Here is a 16,181-nt window from a genome sequence, read left to right as displayed (position 1 = left end):
GCGTGGAGGCCATAGGCAGGGAATTACCAGGGAATTACCTAGGGAATTTCTATTGGTGATATATAGGGGTGGGAGAAAAAAATACATTTACCTTACTATCGCAATTCATTATAAATTTTCAATTCGATTGGTTTACCTAAGAATTGATTTTTATTTAATTATTTTACTTTTCCCAAGAGGTGGAGGGGAGAACGTCATGCTTTTTAATTCAAACAGTGGGCGAAATGTGTTTGCTTGAAGCAGCACAGTGCAGATGATCAGCATATGACATCAAAGTACTGCGAAAGCAATTTGAGAAATCAAAACCGTGACAAAAGCAGAGGATCAAACCTCTTCCAGAATTATTTCTGCACTTTCCTGGTTTGAATCCCAAGCCTGGAAACACTTTGTATTTTACACACTGCTGGGAAAACATGACTAAATAGGACTAAAACCTTTTGCAAGGTAACTTTATCTTACTAATTTTGTTGAACATTTGACATTATATTCATGTGCAAGTTCAGGGTTTTGGTACTTGAAAGTTTCATGCTTCAAGGTACTTTTAAATATACACTGTACATACACATGTATACTTCTGAAATAAAAGTTCAGAAAGATGTGATGCATTTTGCCAGCCTGTTTTTCCCCCATGGGGTAGTTTTTGTGGCTTTTTTGTTTATTTTTATCAATAAAAGCCCATTCTCTGCAGAATTGAGTCTTTGCATCATCCCTTCATCCCCTACCCTGTCAACAGGGGCCCTCAGTATGATTGCTTTGGGGCTGGGTTCACATTGTAGGGGACCCTGACAACATGTCACAGTGATGAACAAAGGTTCCAAAAGCAGAGATGACAGGAATAACAGTCTTTATCTGACAAAGAATCTACCAGAGCAAACACCAGATAAAAGGTGAACACTTAGGGCAAAGTAGAAACAGGTTTCAAAGCAAATCAGCTAATTGCAATGACAAACAGGTGCATGAAGAGAGAGAGGTCAGCAGAACAGAGAAAGAGAAAGTGTAATATGATAATGAGCTAAGAAGGTGCGTGTGTGTGTGTGTGTGTATGTAAATGAGTGAGAGATCATGTGAGAGAGAAAAAGGAAGAAACCTGACTCATGACAGTATCCCTCCCTCAACAAGCACCTTAAGGCACTCGAGGAAGGAGCCTGATGGGACCGGTAGAAGTCCTCAATCAGCGAGCGGTCCAGGACATCCCAGGCTGGAATCCACCACTTCTCCTCAGGACCGTACCCCTCCCAGTCAGAGGATGAACGTTGAGTAGTCTTCGCAATTCACATGAAAAACCGAATGAACACGGCGCATCTGACCAGACAGTCTAAGCTTTACAGTGACTGGACTGATGACCTTAACAATGGAAAAGGGTCCAATAAAACGAGGCATGAGCTTGCGAGACATCCCTTTAATAGGCAAATTGCGGGTGGATAACCACACCCTCTGTCCGCAAATATATCTGGCAGATCTCACCCTGCGGCGATTAGCAGCTCGACGAGTACGTTCCCTAGTTTGACATAAGGCAGATCTCACCCTCTTCCAGGTATGCTTACATCTCTGAATAAAAGCCTTGATGGACGGAACCGAAGCCTGAGGCTACTGTGCAGAGAAAACGGGCGGTTGGAAACCAAGGCAATCTTCAAACGTAGATAACCCAGTGGCAGACGATGGGAGAGAATTGTGAGCATATTCGGCCCATGGTAACTGCTCGCACCATGATGAGGGATTCTGAGAGGTGAGACTACGTAGCATGCGACCAAGAATCTGATTGGTCCTTTCGGCTTGCCCATTGGTCTGTGGATGGAATCCTGACGACAGGCTGGGGGAAGCCCCTATCTGGCGACAGAATTCCCTCCAGAACAGAAAGGTGAACTGAGGACCTCTGTCAGACACAATGTCCGAAGTAAGACCATGGATCTTGAGAATACATGATCCACCATAATCTGTGCGGTCTCCTGAGCCGACGGTAACTTAGGGAGCGGAATAAAATGCGCAGCTGTAGAAAAACGGTCCACAATGGTGAGAATGACATATTACCAGACGAAGGGGGAAGCCTGGTAACAAAATCCAATGCAATATGGGACCATGGATACGAAGGAACGGGAAAAGGTCTGAGAAGACCCGCCGGAGGATTGTTACTAGATTTAAAATGAAGAATATCGCGCTCACGAGTGGGCCACCAAAATCTCTGATGGATAGCCGCTAGCATTCGTCTTACTCCGGCGTGCGTGACTAATTTCGAAGAATGACCCCAGCGAAGAACCTTCGAACGAGGAGCCTCGGGTACAAACAAAGTTCCCTCAGGAGTGCGGGCTGGTCTTGTAGTGTGTGGAAGAGCATGCCTGACTGCTTGTTCCACTCCCCAGACGGCTGCCCCGACAACAAAGTGCTGAGGCAAAATCATCTCCTCGGTCGAGGCACCCTCTGCAGGGAAAGGGCGTCAGGTTTGAGGTTCTTGGAACTACGTCTAAATGAAATAAAAAAAATAAAACGATCGAAAAATTAAGCCCAGCAGGCCTGACGAGTGTTAAGACGTTAAGCAGAACAAAAGTACTCTAGATTGCGGTGATCCGTCCAGACAATGAATGGTACACTGGCTCCCTCAAGCCAGTGTCGCCACTCACCAAGCGCCAGACGGATAGCCAAGAGTTCTCAATTACCCACGTCGTAGTTGCGCTCCGCAGGTGAAAGACGGTGGGAGTAAAACATGCAAGGATGAACCTTGTCAACCTTGAAATCGCTGAAGCATGACTCAAGAATCAGGAACAGCCCAATCAAGAACTGCTCGAACCTTGTCAGGGTTCATACTAATCCCCTTCGCTGAAATAACCGAACTGAGCAAAGTAACCAATTGGGCATGAAAGGCACATTTCTCAGCTTTGACGAATAGACGATTCTCTAATAAGCACTGCAGGACGCGGCGAACGTGTAGCTGGAGAGAGGGTGAGAAAATTAAGATGTCATCCAAATAAACAAACACAAAAACATTTAGCATGTCTCTTAAGACATCGTTTAATAATGCTTGAAATACAGTGGGAGCATTGACCAAACCGAAAGGAAGAACCCGGTATTCAAAGTGACTGACAGGCGTGTTGACCGCGGTCTTCCACTCGTCTCCCTCCTTGATATGCACTAAATAGTAGGGGTTGCGCTAGTCTAACTTTGTAAAAATCCTTGCGCCTGGCGGTAGACGAAGAAGGAGTAATGATCCCCGCATCGAGAGACTCTATGAGATATCTCTCCAGAGCCTCTCGTTCGGGTGCCGAAAGACTGTACTCTACCTCGAGGAGGCGTGGTGCCAGGAAGGAGTTCGATAGAGCAGTCGAATGGACGGTGAGGCGGTAAGGAAACCACCCGGGAATGACTGAAAACCGGCCACAGATCATGGTACTCCTCCGGGACACCAGACAAATCATCAGGCTCTTCCCGGAAAAGAGGAACAGAAGGCACGGGTGAGACAGCGGAAACCAGACAAATTACATGGCAAGATAAATTCCATGAATGAATAGACCCCTTAACCCAGTCAATATGAGGATTATGTTGGGTAAACCAGGGATGTCCTAAAACAATAGGGGTAAAGGGAGACTGAAAAACATAAAATGAAATTGTCTCATGATGATTGCTGGAAACAGTGAGACTAACTGGACTGGTGACACGACGAACTGAAGTAAGCTCTCTGCCATCCAGGGAAAAGACAGAAGTGACATCTGTCAAATCAACTAAGGGAATCTTGTTCTCACGAGCCCACATCTCATTGATGAAATTGCCCTCAGCACCCGAGTGCTCACCTTGTTCCAAAAAGTAACTGCGTTAGTAACTGAATTACTCTATAATAAAAGTAACTCGTTACCAGGGAAAGTAACTTATTTGTCTCCCTCTGGGGAGATGCGCATGCTCCCCAGCTGCATGGGTACAGCATCAGGTTGGTTCTGAACTGAGGCAGTGGCAGAAGAAAAGTTATCACATGGTGTAATGTGGAGAACGAACTCGGCGCCTTTGCTCGAAACACTGGTCAAGGTGGATGGCCAGGTCGATAAAGTGTGAAAGTGTAGTGACATTCAGCCAAGTATGGTGACCCATACTCAGAATTTGTGCTCCGAAATGCACACACACAGAGCAGTGAACACACACACACACTGTGAGCACACACCCGGAGCAGTGGGCAGCCATTTATGCTGCGGCGCCCGGGGAGCAGTTGGGGGTTCGATGCCTTGCTCAAGGGCACCTAAGTCGTGGTATTGAAGGTGGAGAGAGAACTGTACATATACTCTCCCCACCCACAATTCCTGCTGGCCCGAGACTAGAACTCACAACCCTTCGATTGGGAGTCCAACCCTCTAACCATTAGGCCACGACTTCCCCTGATAAGCTGATCGAGCTGAGGCGGTAACCCCCGTGCGTAGATCTCATCCTTAAGGTCTACATTCAACCCTTCAAGAAATCATGCTGTTAGTGCAGGATCATTCCACTCACTTGTAGTAGCCAGAGTCCGGAACTCTTTCGTGAAGTCAGCTACAGATCTTCTGCCTTGACGTAGCAAAGCAAGAAGACGTGATGCCTCACTGCAGAAAACGGATCTATCAAAGATCTTTATCATCTCATCCTTAAAAAGAGTGTACTTGCTGCAGCATGCAGACTGTGCCTCCCAAACCGATGTACCCCAATCGCGTGCTCGTCCCGTGAGCAGAGAGAGGACATTAGCAATGCGAGCCCGATCCTCTGCATACGTTTGGGGCTGAAGGGAAAAGACAACCTCACACTGGATGAGAAAAGCTCTGCACTCTCAGGTTCACCGCATAACAGGAAGGATTGTTGATTCGTGGCTGAGAGGGCAGTTGGCAGCTGTGCGACATGGCAGATTCCTGATGCAGGTGAAGTAAACGGGCAGATAGATCAGAGACCTGAGCTGAAACCCTCTTAACAGCCTGATGAGCGGCGGCCAACTCCTGCTCATGTTTAGCATAGCTCCCTGGATCTCGATCGCCGACCGGACAGGCCTCTCATCTACTGGATTCATGATGGGCGGATTATTCTGTCACAGTGATGAACGAAGGATCCAAATGCAGAGATGACAGGAATAACAGAAATAATAAATAACCAAGGTAGTCTGTCATTAAAGTACACGGAACTGGTAAATGGTAACTTGAAAGGAAAGATGCCTGTCTTGGTGAGTAACAGAGGAGGACTCCCTTGAAGCAGACTTGAAGCTCAGGAGTGGATAACTCAGGCAGGGTGAGAGAACCGCAGAGGTTAACATACAGCAGCAACACAGCAAATACTTTGGACTAAACTGTTCCAGGCAAACAAGACAAGAATTAGGTGAGTACTTATCAACACAGACAGGATGAAACTGCTGACGAAACGCATGACATGTAACAATAATCCGACAAAGAATCTACCAGAGCAAACACCAGATAAAGGGTGGACACTTAGGGCAAAGTAGAAACAGGTGTCAAAGCATATCAGCGCGAGTGCTGATTGCAATGACAAATGGGTGCATGAAAAGAGAGAGGTCAGCAGAACAGAAAAAGGAGGTGTGGACCCACCTATTAAGTGGCCTTAACTACTATGTACTTACATTTTAATTAATAATTTAGTTGTGTACATACATGTTTTTACATTGTACTTCTATAAAAAAAAAACTACATGTAATTAGATTTCTGTAATTACATTTATAATTACACTGTTGACCCATACTTTACACCTTAACCCACCCTTAAACTTACCCATACCTCCAACCCTCTCCCTAACCTTACCCCTATCCCACCTCAATAGCAGCAAAAGTGTTTTACAATACAATATGAATACAATAAGTACATTGTACCTATTTTTTATGTAAGTAAATAGTAGTTAAGGCCACCTAATATAAAGTGGGACCGAAGGTGTAATATGATAATGAGCTAATAAGGTGTGTGTGTGTGTGTGTAGGTAAATGTGTGAGAGAACGTGTTACAGATAAAAAGGAAGAAACCTGGTTCATTACACAACAGGGGCCCTTAGTATGATTGCTTTGGGGTTGAGTTCACATTGTGTCTTCATTCTGCATTTGGTTGTGGCATGGTGCTATTGGACGCATTCCCCATATGCGTGTCAATGCAATTGGTGAAGAAGAAATCGCTCACCAAAGGAAGGTATATGTACCAGTTTAGCTAACTGCTATGAACATATTCAAGATCTGTCAAAATTAAATCAATCATTGTCCACAAATATTGTACAAAATGGGCTATTTCTCTATCGCACCTATAGAGTCAGGACTTGTGTGTGAGGCCTCAATAAAGCAAACCAGTATCCCATCATAAAGTTTTGGTGGATGATGATTTTAATCAAGGTAAAGTACAATGCAAGTCTGATATGTCAGCATGTCTGGCGAATGTTGTACAAAGGAGTTAGCAAGGGTCAGTGGTGATTTTTGTACATATGAGTATCAGTTTATCTTAGAAAGAGCTTACAAAAAATAATGAGAATCAAACTTCTTTTTTACCTTTTTTATCTAAAAAAAATCTTTTTTTAAAATGTTTTAAACCTCAATATTTTCCATTTTTTAAACTTTTTTCTTAAACTTTGTATGTTTCTGTTAGCATTACTTCATACTGGGATGTTTGCTAAAACTGATGGATGTGACACATCACAGCCCTACTTAGAACATTTTCCACCAGTCACCACTGCTGTAAACATAGCATAAAATATGAATGTCAATCACCTTGCATCACCAACATCTTCAGAATCACCCATGATATTTAATACAATATTATATAATTTTATCATATAATATTATTTACGATACAGCCTTTAAGTGATTCGGTACAATTCTTTTGTGCAAAAATACATCAGCTAATCGTTTCCTGATCTCTTTAGTCCTGGTGCAATAAACAGTGGGGTTTATTAATGAAGGAACAAGAGAGGCTATGATTGTTACTGCGTTTCTGTCTGTTAAGCTTAGCACGACTCCTATTCGAGTTAGTAAAACAGAGACCAGCTTTGGTGCATAATAACTAAACAAGACAATGAGATGACTGGAGCAGGTGCTGATCATTTGCTTTTTGTTTGAGTTGTTGGAGAGTCTAGTAACGCTGTAAGCCAGGACAGCATAGGTACACAGAATAAAGGGAAACTGCCCACATAGCAACCAAAGACTGATCATTGCAGGCAAGAAAAAATAGGGTTCAGGATTAACACAAGCAGTTCTGATCATAGAAGGATAATCACAGAACACATATCTGATGACAGGCTGACAGTATGGGATGCTATCTATCACTGATATCCCAACACCCATTATAGCAAAACCAATGAGCCAAGTTAGTGAAATAAGCAGAAATGTTCGTGAATTTGTAACAATGCTGTGGTACCTTAATGGAAGCCTGATCGCAATAAGTCGGTCTATTGCCATCAATGTCAGAGCCAAGCATACTGTGATATCACCGAGATGATAAAAGTATGTCCTTGAGATACAAGAGTAATATGAAACAGTTTTAATCTCAGCCAGCAGCACTGAGATCATAGTTGTGCTGCAGGAAGAGGAGAATATTATGTCAACAATGGCTAGATTACAGATTAAAATGTACATTGGTTTGTGTAAATGTCTGTTAATAGAAATGACACAAAGATTAATTCCATTCCCAAGCAGTATGAGCATGTAGGTTAATAAGATGAGGAATCCGAGGAGCTTTTGATTCTGGAGGTGATCAAATCCAGTGATTATAAAGCTCTGTACATTGTTCACAGAGTAATTTTCAGCTGCCATTTCCAGTAAATCACTTCCTAAAATTCAGACACAACTATTTCAAAATACATATATAAAATTATATGACAACAATTACACCCATGAAGTTCTCATATATACACAGAAAAAAAGCTCCTATGAAGGAAAATGGCAGAAGGATGCAGACAGCGTCTGTAATGGCCAGGTGATGAAAACTGTGAAAGTTGAAATATAGTTTTAACAGAATTATAAAAAGAGTTTTGATCATTTTAAATTCTAAATATGAATAATATGCAAAACATTTTCCAGTCTGATTCTTCCTTAGAGATGTATTTTTAGATCTTTACAAATATTAGAATTTCTTATACAAGAGCTTCTCAGATGTTGCTCTCATCCATTTCAACAAATGTGTATGTGTGATGTTGTGCCTTTTATTTTTTTAATTGCGTGACACATAAAGTGCGTCACAGTTTTTCAGCAGCAGTGATTAATCAATTAAAATATACAAATATGTTTTCTTTAGCAATGGTTTTTCATGTTGGTCTTACACAGCTTAAATGTCAAAAAGTATAGAATATTTTAAGAAAATTAAAATGCCAATATCGTATTTTTTGAAACCTGTTGTGAAGAACTCAGTATAGCCATACTGGTAAAAAATTCAGGCAAGGGCCTCCCAAGAGGCGAGTTGAGGTCTTTTGTGTTTGTAGGGCAGTATAGGTGTGGAGGCCATAGGCAGGGAATGACCTCCTGCTGGGCTTGGTCATATTCTATTGGTGATATGTAGGGAGAAAAAAATCTATTCACCTAACTATCGCAATTCTTTTTCAATTTTCCATTCGATTGGTTTTACCTCAGAATCGATTTTTATTTATTTAATTATTTTACTTTTCCTAAGAAGTGGAGGGGAGAACGTTGTGCTTTTTAATTTCAACAGTGGGCGAAATGTAGCCTATAGATGTGTTCGCTTGAAGCAGCACAGTGCAGACGATCAGCATATGACATCAAAGAACTGCAAAAGAAATTTGAAAAATCAAGACCATGACAAAGGCAAAGGATAAAACCTCTTTCAGAATTATTTCTGCACTTTCCTGATTTGAATCCCAAGTGTGGAAACACTTTGTATTTTACACACAGCTGGGAAAACATGACTAAATAGGACTAAAACCGTTTGCAAAGTAACTTTATTTTATTAATTTTGTTGAACATTTGACATTATTTTTCATGTGCAAGTTCAGGGTTTTGGTATTGAAAGTTCCATGGTTCAAGGTACTTTAAATATACACTGTACATACACATGTATAGTCCTGAAATAAAAGTTCAGAAAGATGTGATGCATTTTGCCAGCCTGTTTTTCCCCAATGGGGTAGTTTTTGTTGCTCTTTTGTTTATTTTTTATCAATAATAGCCCATTCTCTGCAGAATTGAGTCTTCGCATCATCCCTTCATCCCCTACCCTGTCAACAGGGGCCCTCAGTATGATTGCTTTGGGGCTGGGTTCACATTGTGTTTTCATTCTGCACTTGGTTGTGGAATGGTGCTGTTGGACGCATTCCCCATATGTGTGTGAATGCAAGGCAAGGCAAGGCAAGGCAAGGCAAGGCAAGTTTATTTATATAGCACATTTCGTACACAATGGTAATTCAAAGTGCTTTACATAAAAGAAAGTAAAATAATCATGAAGAAAAATAATAACAAAAATAAAACAAGCAATTTTAAAACTTTTAAAATGATTAAAACATTTAAAAACAGTTAGAAAATTATTTTACATAAAAAAAACAAAAACAAAAAAAACCAGTGAAAATATAGTGCAATCAGTTCGGACATTGCACAGTGCTCATTCAATAAATGCAAAGCTAAACAGATGCGTTTTGAGTCTAGATTTAAATGTGACTAGTGTTTTAGCACATCTGATCTCTTCTGGAAGCTGATTCCAACTGCGGGCGGCATAGTAACTAAAGGCGGACTCCCCTTGTTTTGTGTGAACCCTTGGTATTTCTAACTGACTTGATCCAAGTGATCTGAGTGCTCTGTTAGGTTTATATTCAGTGAACATATCTGCAATATATTTCGGTCCTAGGTCATTTAGTGACTTATATACGAGTAAAAGTACTTTAAAATCAATCCTAAATGTAACTGGAAGCCAGTGTAAGGACCTGAGAACTGGTGTGATATGCTCAGATTTTCTGGTTCTAGTCAGAATCCTGGCAGCAGCATTCTGGATGAGCTGCAGCTGTCTAATGGTCTTTTTGGGAAGGCCAGTGAGGAGCCCATTACAATAGTCCACCCTGCTGGTGATAAAGGCATGAACAAGTTTCTCCAAGTCTTGACTGGAAACAAAACATCTAATTCTTGCAATGTTTTTTAAATGGTAGTATTGCTGATTTAGTTACTGCTTTGACATGACTACTGAAACTAAGGTCTGTCTCCAGAATCACACCAAGATTCCTGACTTGATTTCTAGTTGTTTGACCCCTAGAGTCAAGGTATGCATTCACCTTTAACACTTCATCTTTGTTTCCAAATGCAATGACTTCAGTTTTTTCCTTGTTTAACTAAAGAAAGTTCTGGCACATCCAACTATTAATTTCATCAATGCGTTGACAGAGGGAGTCAATGGGGCTGTAGTCATTTGGAGATAAGGCTAGGTAAATCTGGGTATCATCAGCATAGCTGTGATAGGCGATTTGGTTCTTTCTCATTACTTGACTTAGTGGAAGCATATACAGGCTAAACAAGAGCGGTGCAAGAATTGACCCTTGTGGGACTCCGCATGTCATGGACGTCCACTTAGACTTATGCTCTCCTATACTCACATAATAGCCTCTCCCTTCTAAGTATGATCTGAATCATTTGAGTACCATCCCAGAAAGCCCGACCCAGTTCTCCAGTCTCTCTAGTAGTATGTTATGATCGACAGTGTCAAACGCAGCACTGAGATCTAGCAATACCAGCACCGATATTTTGCCAGAATCACAATTTAAGCGAAAAATGCAATTGGTGAAAAAGAAATCGCACACCAAAGGAAGGTTTATGTAGCATTTTAGCTAACTGCTATGAACAAATTCAAGGTCTGTCAGAATTTAACCAATCATTGTCCACAAATATTGTACAAAATGGGCTATTTCTATATCGCACCTATGGAGTCAGGACTTGTCTGTAAGGCCACAATAAAGCAAACCAGAATCTCATCATAAAGTTTTGGTGGATGATGATTTTAATCAAGGTAAAGTACAATGCAAGTCTGATATGGTTGCATGTCTGGCGAATGTTGTACACAGGAATTAGCAAGGGTCAGTGGTGATTTTTGTACATATGAGTATCAGTTGTTCTTAGAAAGAGCTTACAAAAAATAATGAGAATCAAACTTCTTTTTTTACCTTTTTTATCTAAAAAAAATCTTTTTTTAAAATGTTTTAAACCTCAATATTTTCCATTTTTAAACTTTTTTCTTAAACTTTGTATGTTTCTGTTAGCATTACTTCATACTGGGATGTTTGCTAAAACTGATGGATGTGACACATCACAGCCCTACTTAGAACATTTTCCACCAGTCACCACTGCTGTAAACATAGCATAAAATATGAATGTCAATCACCTTGCATCACCAACATCTTCAGAATCACCCATGATATTTAATACAATATTATATAATTTTATCATATAATATTATTTACGATACAGCCTTTAAGTGATTCGGTACAATTCTTTTGTGCAAAAATACATCAGCTAATCGTTTCCTGATCTCTTTAGTCCTGGTGCAATAAACAGTGGGGTTTATTAATGAAGGAACAAGAGAGGCTATGATTGTTACTGCGTTTCTGTCTGTTAAGCTTAGCACGACTCCTATTCGAGTTAGTAAAACAGAGACCAGCTTTGGTGCATAATAACTAAACAAGACAATGAGATGACTGGAGCAGGTGCTGATCATTTGCTTTTTGTTTGAGTTGTTGGAGAGTCTAGTAACGCTGTAAGCCAGGACAGCATAGGTACACAGAATAAAGGGAAACTGCCCACACAGCAACCAAAGACTGATCATTGCAGGCAAGAAAAAATAGGGTTCAGGATTAACACAAGCAGCTCTGATCATAGATGGATAATCACAGAACACATATCTGATGACAGGCTGACAGTATGGGACGCTATCTATCACTGATATCACAACACCCATTATAGCAAAACCAATGAGCCAAGTTAGTGAAATAAGCAGAAATGTTCGTGAATTTGTAACAATGCTGTGGTACCTTAATGGAAGCCTGATCGCAATAAGTCGGTCTATTGCCATCAATGTCAGAGCCAAGCATACTGTGATATCACCGAGATGATAAAAGTATGTCCTTGAGATACAAGAGTAATATGAAACAGTTTTAATCTCAGCCAGCAGCACTGAGATCATGGTTGTGCTGCAGGTAGAGGAGAATATTATGTCAACAATGGCTAGATTACAGATTAAAATGTACATTGGTTTGTGTAAATGTCTGTTAATAGAAATGACACACAGATTAATTCCATTCCCAAGCAGTATGAGCATGTAGGTTAATAAGATGAGGAATCCGAGGAGCTTTTGATTCTGGAGGTGATCAAATCCAGTGATTATAAAGCTCTGTACATTGTTCACAGAGTAATTTTCAGCTGCCATTTCCAGTAAATCACTTCCTAAAATTCAGACACAACTATTTCAAAATACATATATAAAATTATATGACAACAATTACACCCATGAAGTTCTCATATATACACAGAAAAAAAGCTCCTATGAAGGAAAATGGCAGAAGGATGCAGACAGCGTCTGTAATGGCCAGGTGATGAAAACTGTGAAAGTTGAAATATAGTTTTAACAGAATTATAAAAAGAGTTTTGATCATTTTAAATTCTAAATATGAATAATATGCAAAACATTTTCCAGTCTGATTCTTCCTTAGAAATTCATTTTTAGATCTTTACAAATATTAGAATTTCTTATACAAGAGCTTCTCAGATGTTGCTCTCATCCATTTCAACAAATGTGTATGTGTTATGTTGTGCCTTTTATTGTTTTAATTCGGTGACACATACTGTGCGTCACAGTTTTTCAGCAGCAGTGATTAATCAATTACAAATAGGTTTTCTATAGCAATGGTTTTTCATGTTGGTCTTAAATACACAGTTGAAAGGTCAAAAAGTATAGAATATTTTAAGAAAATTAAAACGCTAATATCGTATTTTGTAAAGCCTGTTGTGAAGAACTTAGTATAATCATACTGGTAAAAAATTCAAGCAAAGGCCACCCAAGAAGTCAACTGTAGTAGCAATTTTTGAGGGAAATTAGCTCTTTTTAATCTTACTTTTTCACCCATCTCATGGTGTATGCTGAATTGATGTATGAGTTTCTAATGGTTTTGTATTCTTTGCATTGTTCTAAACATTAATATTGTATGTGCAATAGCATGCTCTGGCTCAGTGGCCTTATACCTAATTTTAAATCTTTTTTGTTTGTTTGTTTACATTATGATTTAAATGGTGATGAATGTTTAGAGAATGTCATCTTTTCAACACTTTTCATCATAATAGTTTTTCAGTGTTGTTTTGATGTATTTTAAAGAGTTGGCAGTCAAAATGAAAACGTCTGGATGATAGATATTCTTCATTGTTTATGACAAACAACAAAAGATAATGTGCATTACAGTATGTAATATATATATATATACCGTATTGCTTCAGGCACAAAATTTAATTTATAACGATAGTAGAGCATTTAATTGCTCTTAAACGTCGCCCCAGGGCCATCCACTCAAAGTCCAAGTGCAGCGGGTGAGTACTATCTCCTAATATTTTGTGTGCCATCCTCATCACCTGCTGTTCAATAAGAAGTAAAGCTTCTTAAGGGGACACCCATGATTTTAGAGCACGTGCTAACAATACCTTGCAACCGATTTTGGTTTTTTATAGACAATGAAGAAAACCAACAAATAAAAGAAAAGGACAAAATACTTTCAACAAATGAATTATAAAAAGACTTAAGAACAACTCTCTGTACATTAAAAGAATTCAGTTTTCTCAGCACAAACAATCTTTGATGTGACTTTTTGACGTTTACCTCAGAATTCTGATCAAACTTTAACTTGTTGTCAAAAACCGTACCCAGGTACTTATATTGTTCTACTTCTTCTACATGTGTGCCATTAATGACTATCGGTTGAAGTGCTAATGTCCTCCTGCTAATTAATAATCATCTCTTTAGTTTTTGAGACGTTCAGATTTAGTTTCATATTACTGCACCCAGTGATGAAATTGTACAAAACAGAACCATATTCCTGATCTGAATGTGAAAGCAAGGAGAGCAACACAGTATCATCTGCATATTTTTTACCAAGTAACTATTATCTTGCAAACTCTGACAGTCATTGGTATATAATATAAACAAAATAGGAGAGAGCACACACCCTTGTGGGGTACCTGTGGAGATATTTACAACATCCGATAACACATCATTAATCCTAACCCTTCGTTGTCTGTCTGATAAAAAGTTCATAATCCATAAAACTAATCCATGATTAAAATTAAACTGACTGATAAGTTTTTGCCCCAACGTTACAGGTTGCAAAAGATTAAATGCAGATGAAAAATCTACAAACAAACGCCACGCAAAAGCTCTGCTGTTTTCCAGATGACCACTAAGAGTATTTATCAAGAACAGTTTTGCATCATCTACGCCTCTTCCAGTGCGATATGCAAACTGCAGCGGATCTAAAAGTGGTCCAGCAACTGTCATTATATACCTCTTAATCTCTTTTTCAAAAATCTTCATAACTAAGGAGGTCAAGGCGATTGGATGGTAATCTTTCAAGGAATTTGGTTTAGTTTTTTTAGGTATCGGTACAATAATTGAACTTTTCCACAAATCAGGAACCATGTATGTATTTGAATGTGTATTTGTATATGTATGTTAACATAATACCAGTTTGCAATATTCAGCGACATAACAAACATTTGATCATTTTCCATGTAAGCTGCAAAGTAGTTCTGTCTTTTTTCCCAATAGCTCCTCAATACCAACAGGGACAGAGCCACAATGCTTTCACCTTAAACAATGGTCCTCTTAATGATCCATTATTATCTGAGCAGATACGTGCTTTAAATCCCAGTGCACAAATGTTTTAACAGAATCAATAACTGATATTGCTGGTGCTGAGGGACAACAGACTTAATTTTACATTTATTATGATATTTAATATTATTCATGCTTATGATTCAAGCTCCATATGTAAATATTAAATACATCTACAAACTGTTTTGTTTCACAGGTAGGCTTTTTGTCAATGTATAGAAAGTAATTTTGTTTAACATTTTAAATGTCCACCAATACTGTAATTTAAAAAAATAAACAGAGCTCCAAATATTTTCCCTGTTTTCTTTTACTTTATTGGAAAACAAGCAATTCAACATCAGCATATCTGTGCTTTTGCATTTAGTCTCTAGCATTATTAACAACACATTTTTAAAACAAGCAACATTATCACAATCAGAATTAAGATGATAAAGCTATTGAAACTGACTTGATTTGATTTAATTTGGTACAATTTTTTGTGTGCAAAAATATATCTGCTAATAGTTTCCTGATCTCTTTCGTTCTGGTGCAATAAATAGTGGGGTTTATTAAAGGAGAAACTAGAGAGGCTACAATAAGAACAGCATTCCTTTCTGTTAAATTTAGCTCAACTCCTATTCGAGTTAGTAAAATAGAGACCAGCTTTGGTGCATAATAACTAAACAAGACAATGAGATGACTGGAGCAGGTGCTGATCATTTGCTTTTTGCTTGAGCTGTTGGAGAGTCTAGTAACGCTGTAAGCCAGGACAGCATAGGTACACAGAATAAAGGGAAACTGTCCACATATTGGCCCCAAACTTATAATTGTAGTTATGAAAAAATAAGGTTCAGGATTAACACAAGCAGCTCTGATCAAGGAAGCATAATTACAGAACACATATCTGATGACAGGCTGACAGTATGGTGCACTGTCTGCTTTTGATATCACAAAACCTATAACAGCAAAGCTAGCAAGCCAGGTTAGAAAAATGAAAAGAAATGTTCGTGAATTTGTTACAATGCTGTGGTATCTTAAAGGAAGTCTAATTGCAATAAGTCTGTCTATTGCCATTAATGTCAGAGCCATGCACTCTGTAAAATCACCGAGATGATAAAAGTATGTTCTTGAGATACAAGAATAATATGAAACAGTTTTAATCTCAGCCAGCAGCACTGAGATCATGGTTGTGCTGCAGGTAGAAGAGAACATTATGTCAACAACAGCTAGATTGCAGATTAATATGTACATTGGTTTGTGTAAATGCCCGTTAGTTGAGATGATACACAGATTAATGCCATTCCCAAGCAGTATGAGCATGTAGGTTAATAAGATGAGGAATCCGAGGAGCTTTTGATTCTGGAGGTGATCAAATCCAGTGATTATAAAGCTGTCTACATTTTTTACAGAGTAATTTTCAGCTCCCAT

General features: G+C 39.2%; 3 protein-coding genes across 3 annotated transcripts; all 3 read right to left on the bottom strand.

Annotated features, from left to right (window-relative positions):
- Nucleotides 1-5,879: 5,879 nt before the first annotated feature.
- On the bottom strand, nucleotides 5,880-7,732 carry LOC113054656 (olfactory receptor 6N1-like). Its single transcript, XM_026220346.1, has one exon. It carries the CDS (start codon nucleotides 7,730-7,732, stop codon nucleotides 6,767-6,769), a length of 966 nt encoding a protein of 321 aa, XP_026076131.1. The 3' UTR covers nucleotides 5,880-6,766.
- A 3,509-nt stretch (nucleotides 7,733-11,241) lies between these two features.
- LOC113054657 (olfactory receptor 6N1-like) lies at nucleotides 11,242-12,326 on the bottom strand. Its single transcript, XM_026220347.1, has one exon. It carries the CDS (start codon nucleotides 12,324-12,326, stop codon nucleotides 11,361-11,363), a length of 966 nt encoding a protein of 321 aa, XP_026076132.1. The 3' UTR covers nucleotides 11,242-11,360.
- Nucleotides 12,327-15,194: 2,868 nt separating this feature from the next.
- On the bottom strand, nucleotides 15,195-16,181 carry LOC113054650 (olfactory receptor 6N1-like). Its single transcript, XM_026220339.1, has one exon. It carries the CDS (start codon nucleotides 16,179-16,181, stop codon nucleotides 15,195-15,197), a length of 987 nt encoding a protein of 328 aa, XP_026076124.1.

This window comes from Carassius auratus, chromosome 35 (genome assembly GCF_003368295.1).
Source record: "Carassius auratus strain Wakin chromosome 35, ASM336829v1, whole genome shotgun sequence".
Classification (NCBI taxonomy): Eukaryota; Metazoa; Chordata; class Actinopteri; order Cypriniformes; family Cyprinidae; genus Carassius; species Carassius auratus.
The sequence above is the reverse complement of the archived record's forward strand: the minus strand, read 5'-3'. Positions and strand labels throughout refer to the sequence as shown.

What these genes read in the sequence shown, in the direction of transcription:
- LOC113054656 (XM_026220346.1), bottom strand. Translation starts at nt 7,732, where the DNA reads ATGGCAGCTGAAAATTACTCTGTGAACAATGTACAGAGCTTTATAATC.
- LOC113054657 (XM_026220347.1), bottom strand. Translation starts at nt 12,326, where the DNA reads ATGGCAGCTGAAAATTACTCTGTGAACAATGTACAGAGCTTTATAATC.
- LOC113054650 (XM_026220339.1), bottom strand. Translation starts at nt 16,181, where the DNA reads ATGGGAGCTGAAAATTACTCTGTAAAAAATGTAGACAGCTTTATAATC.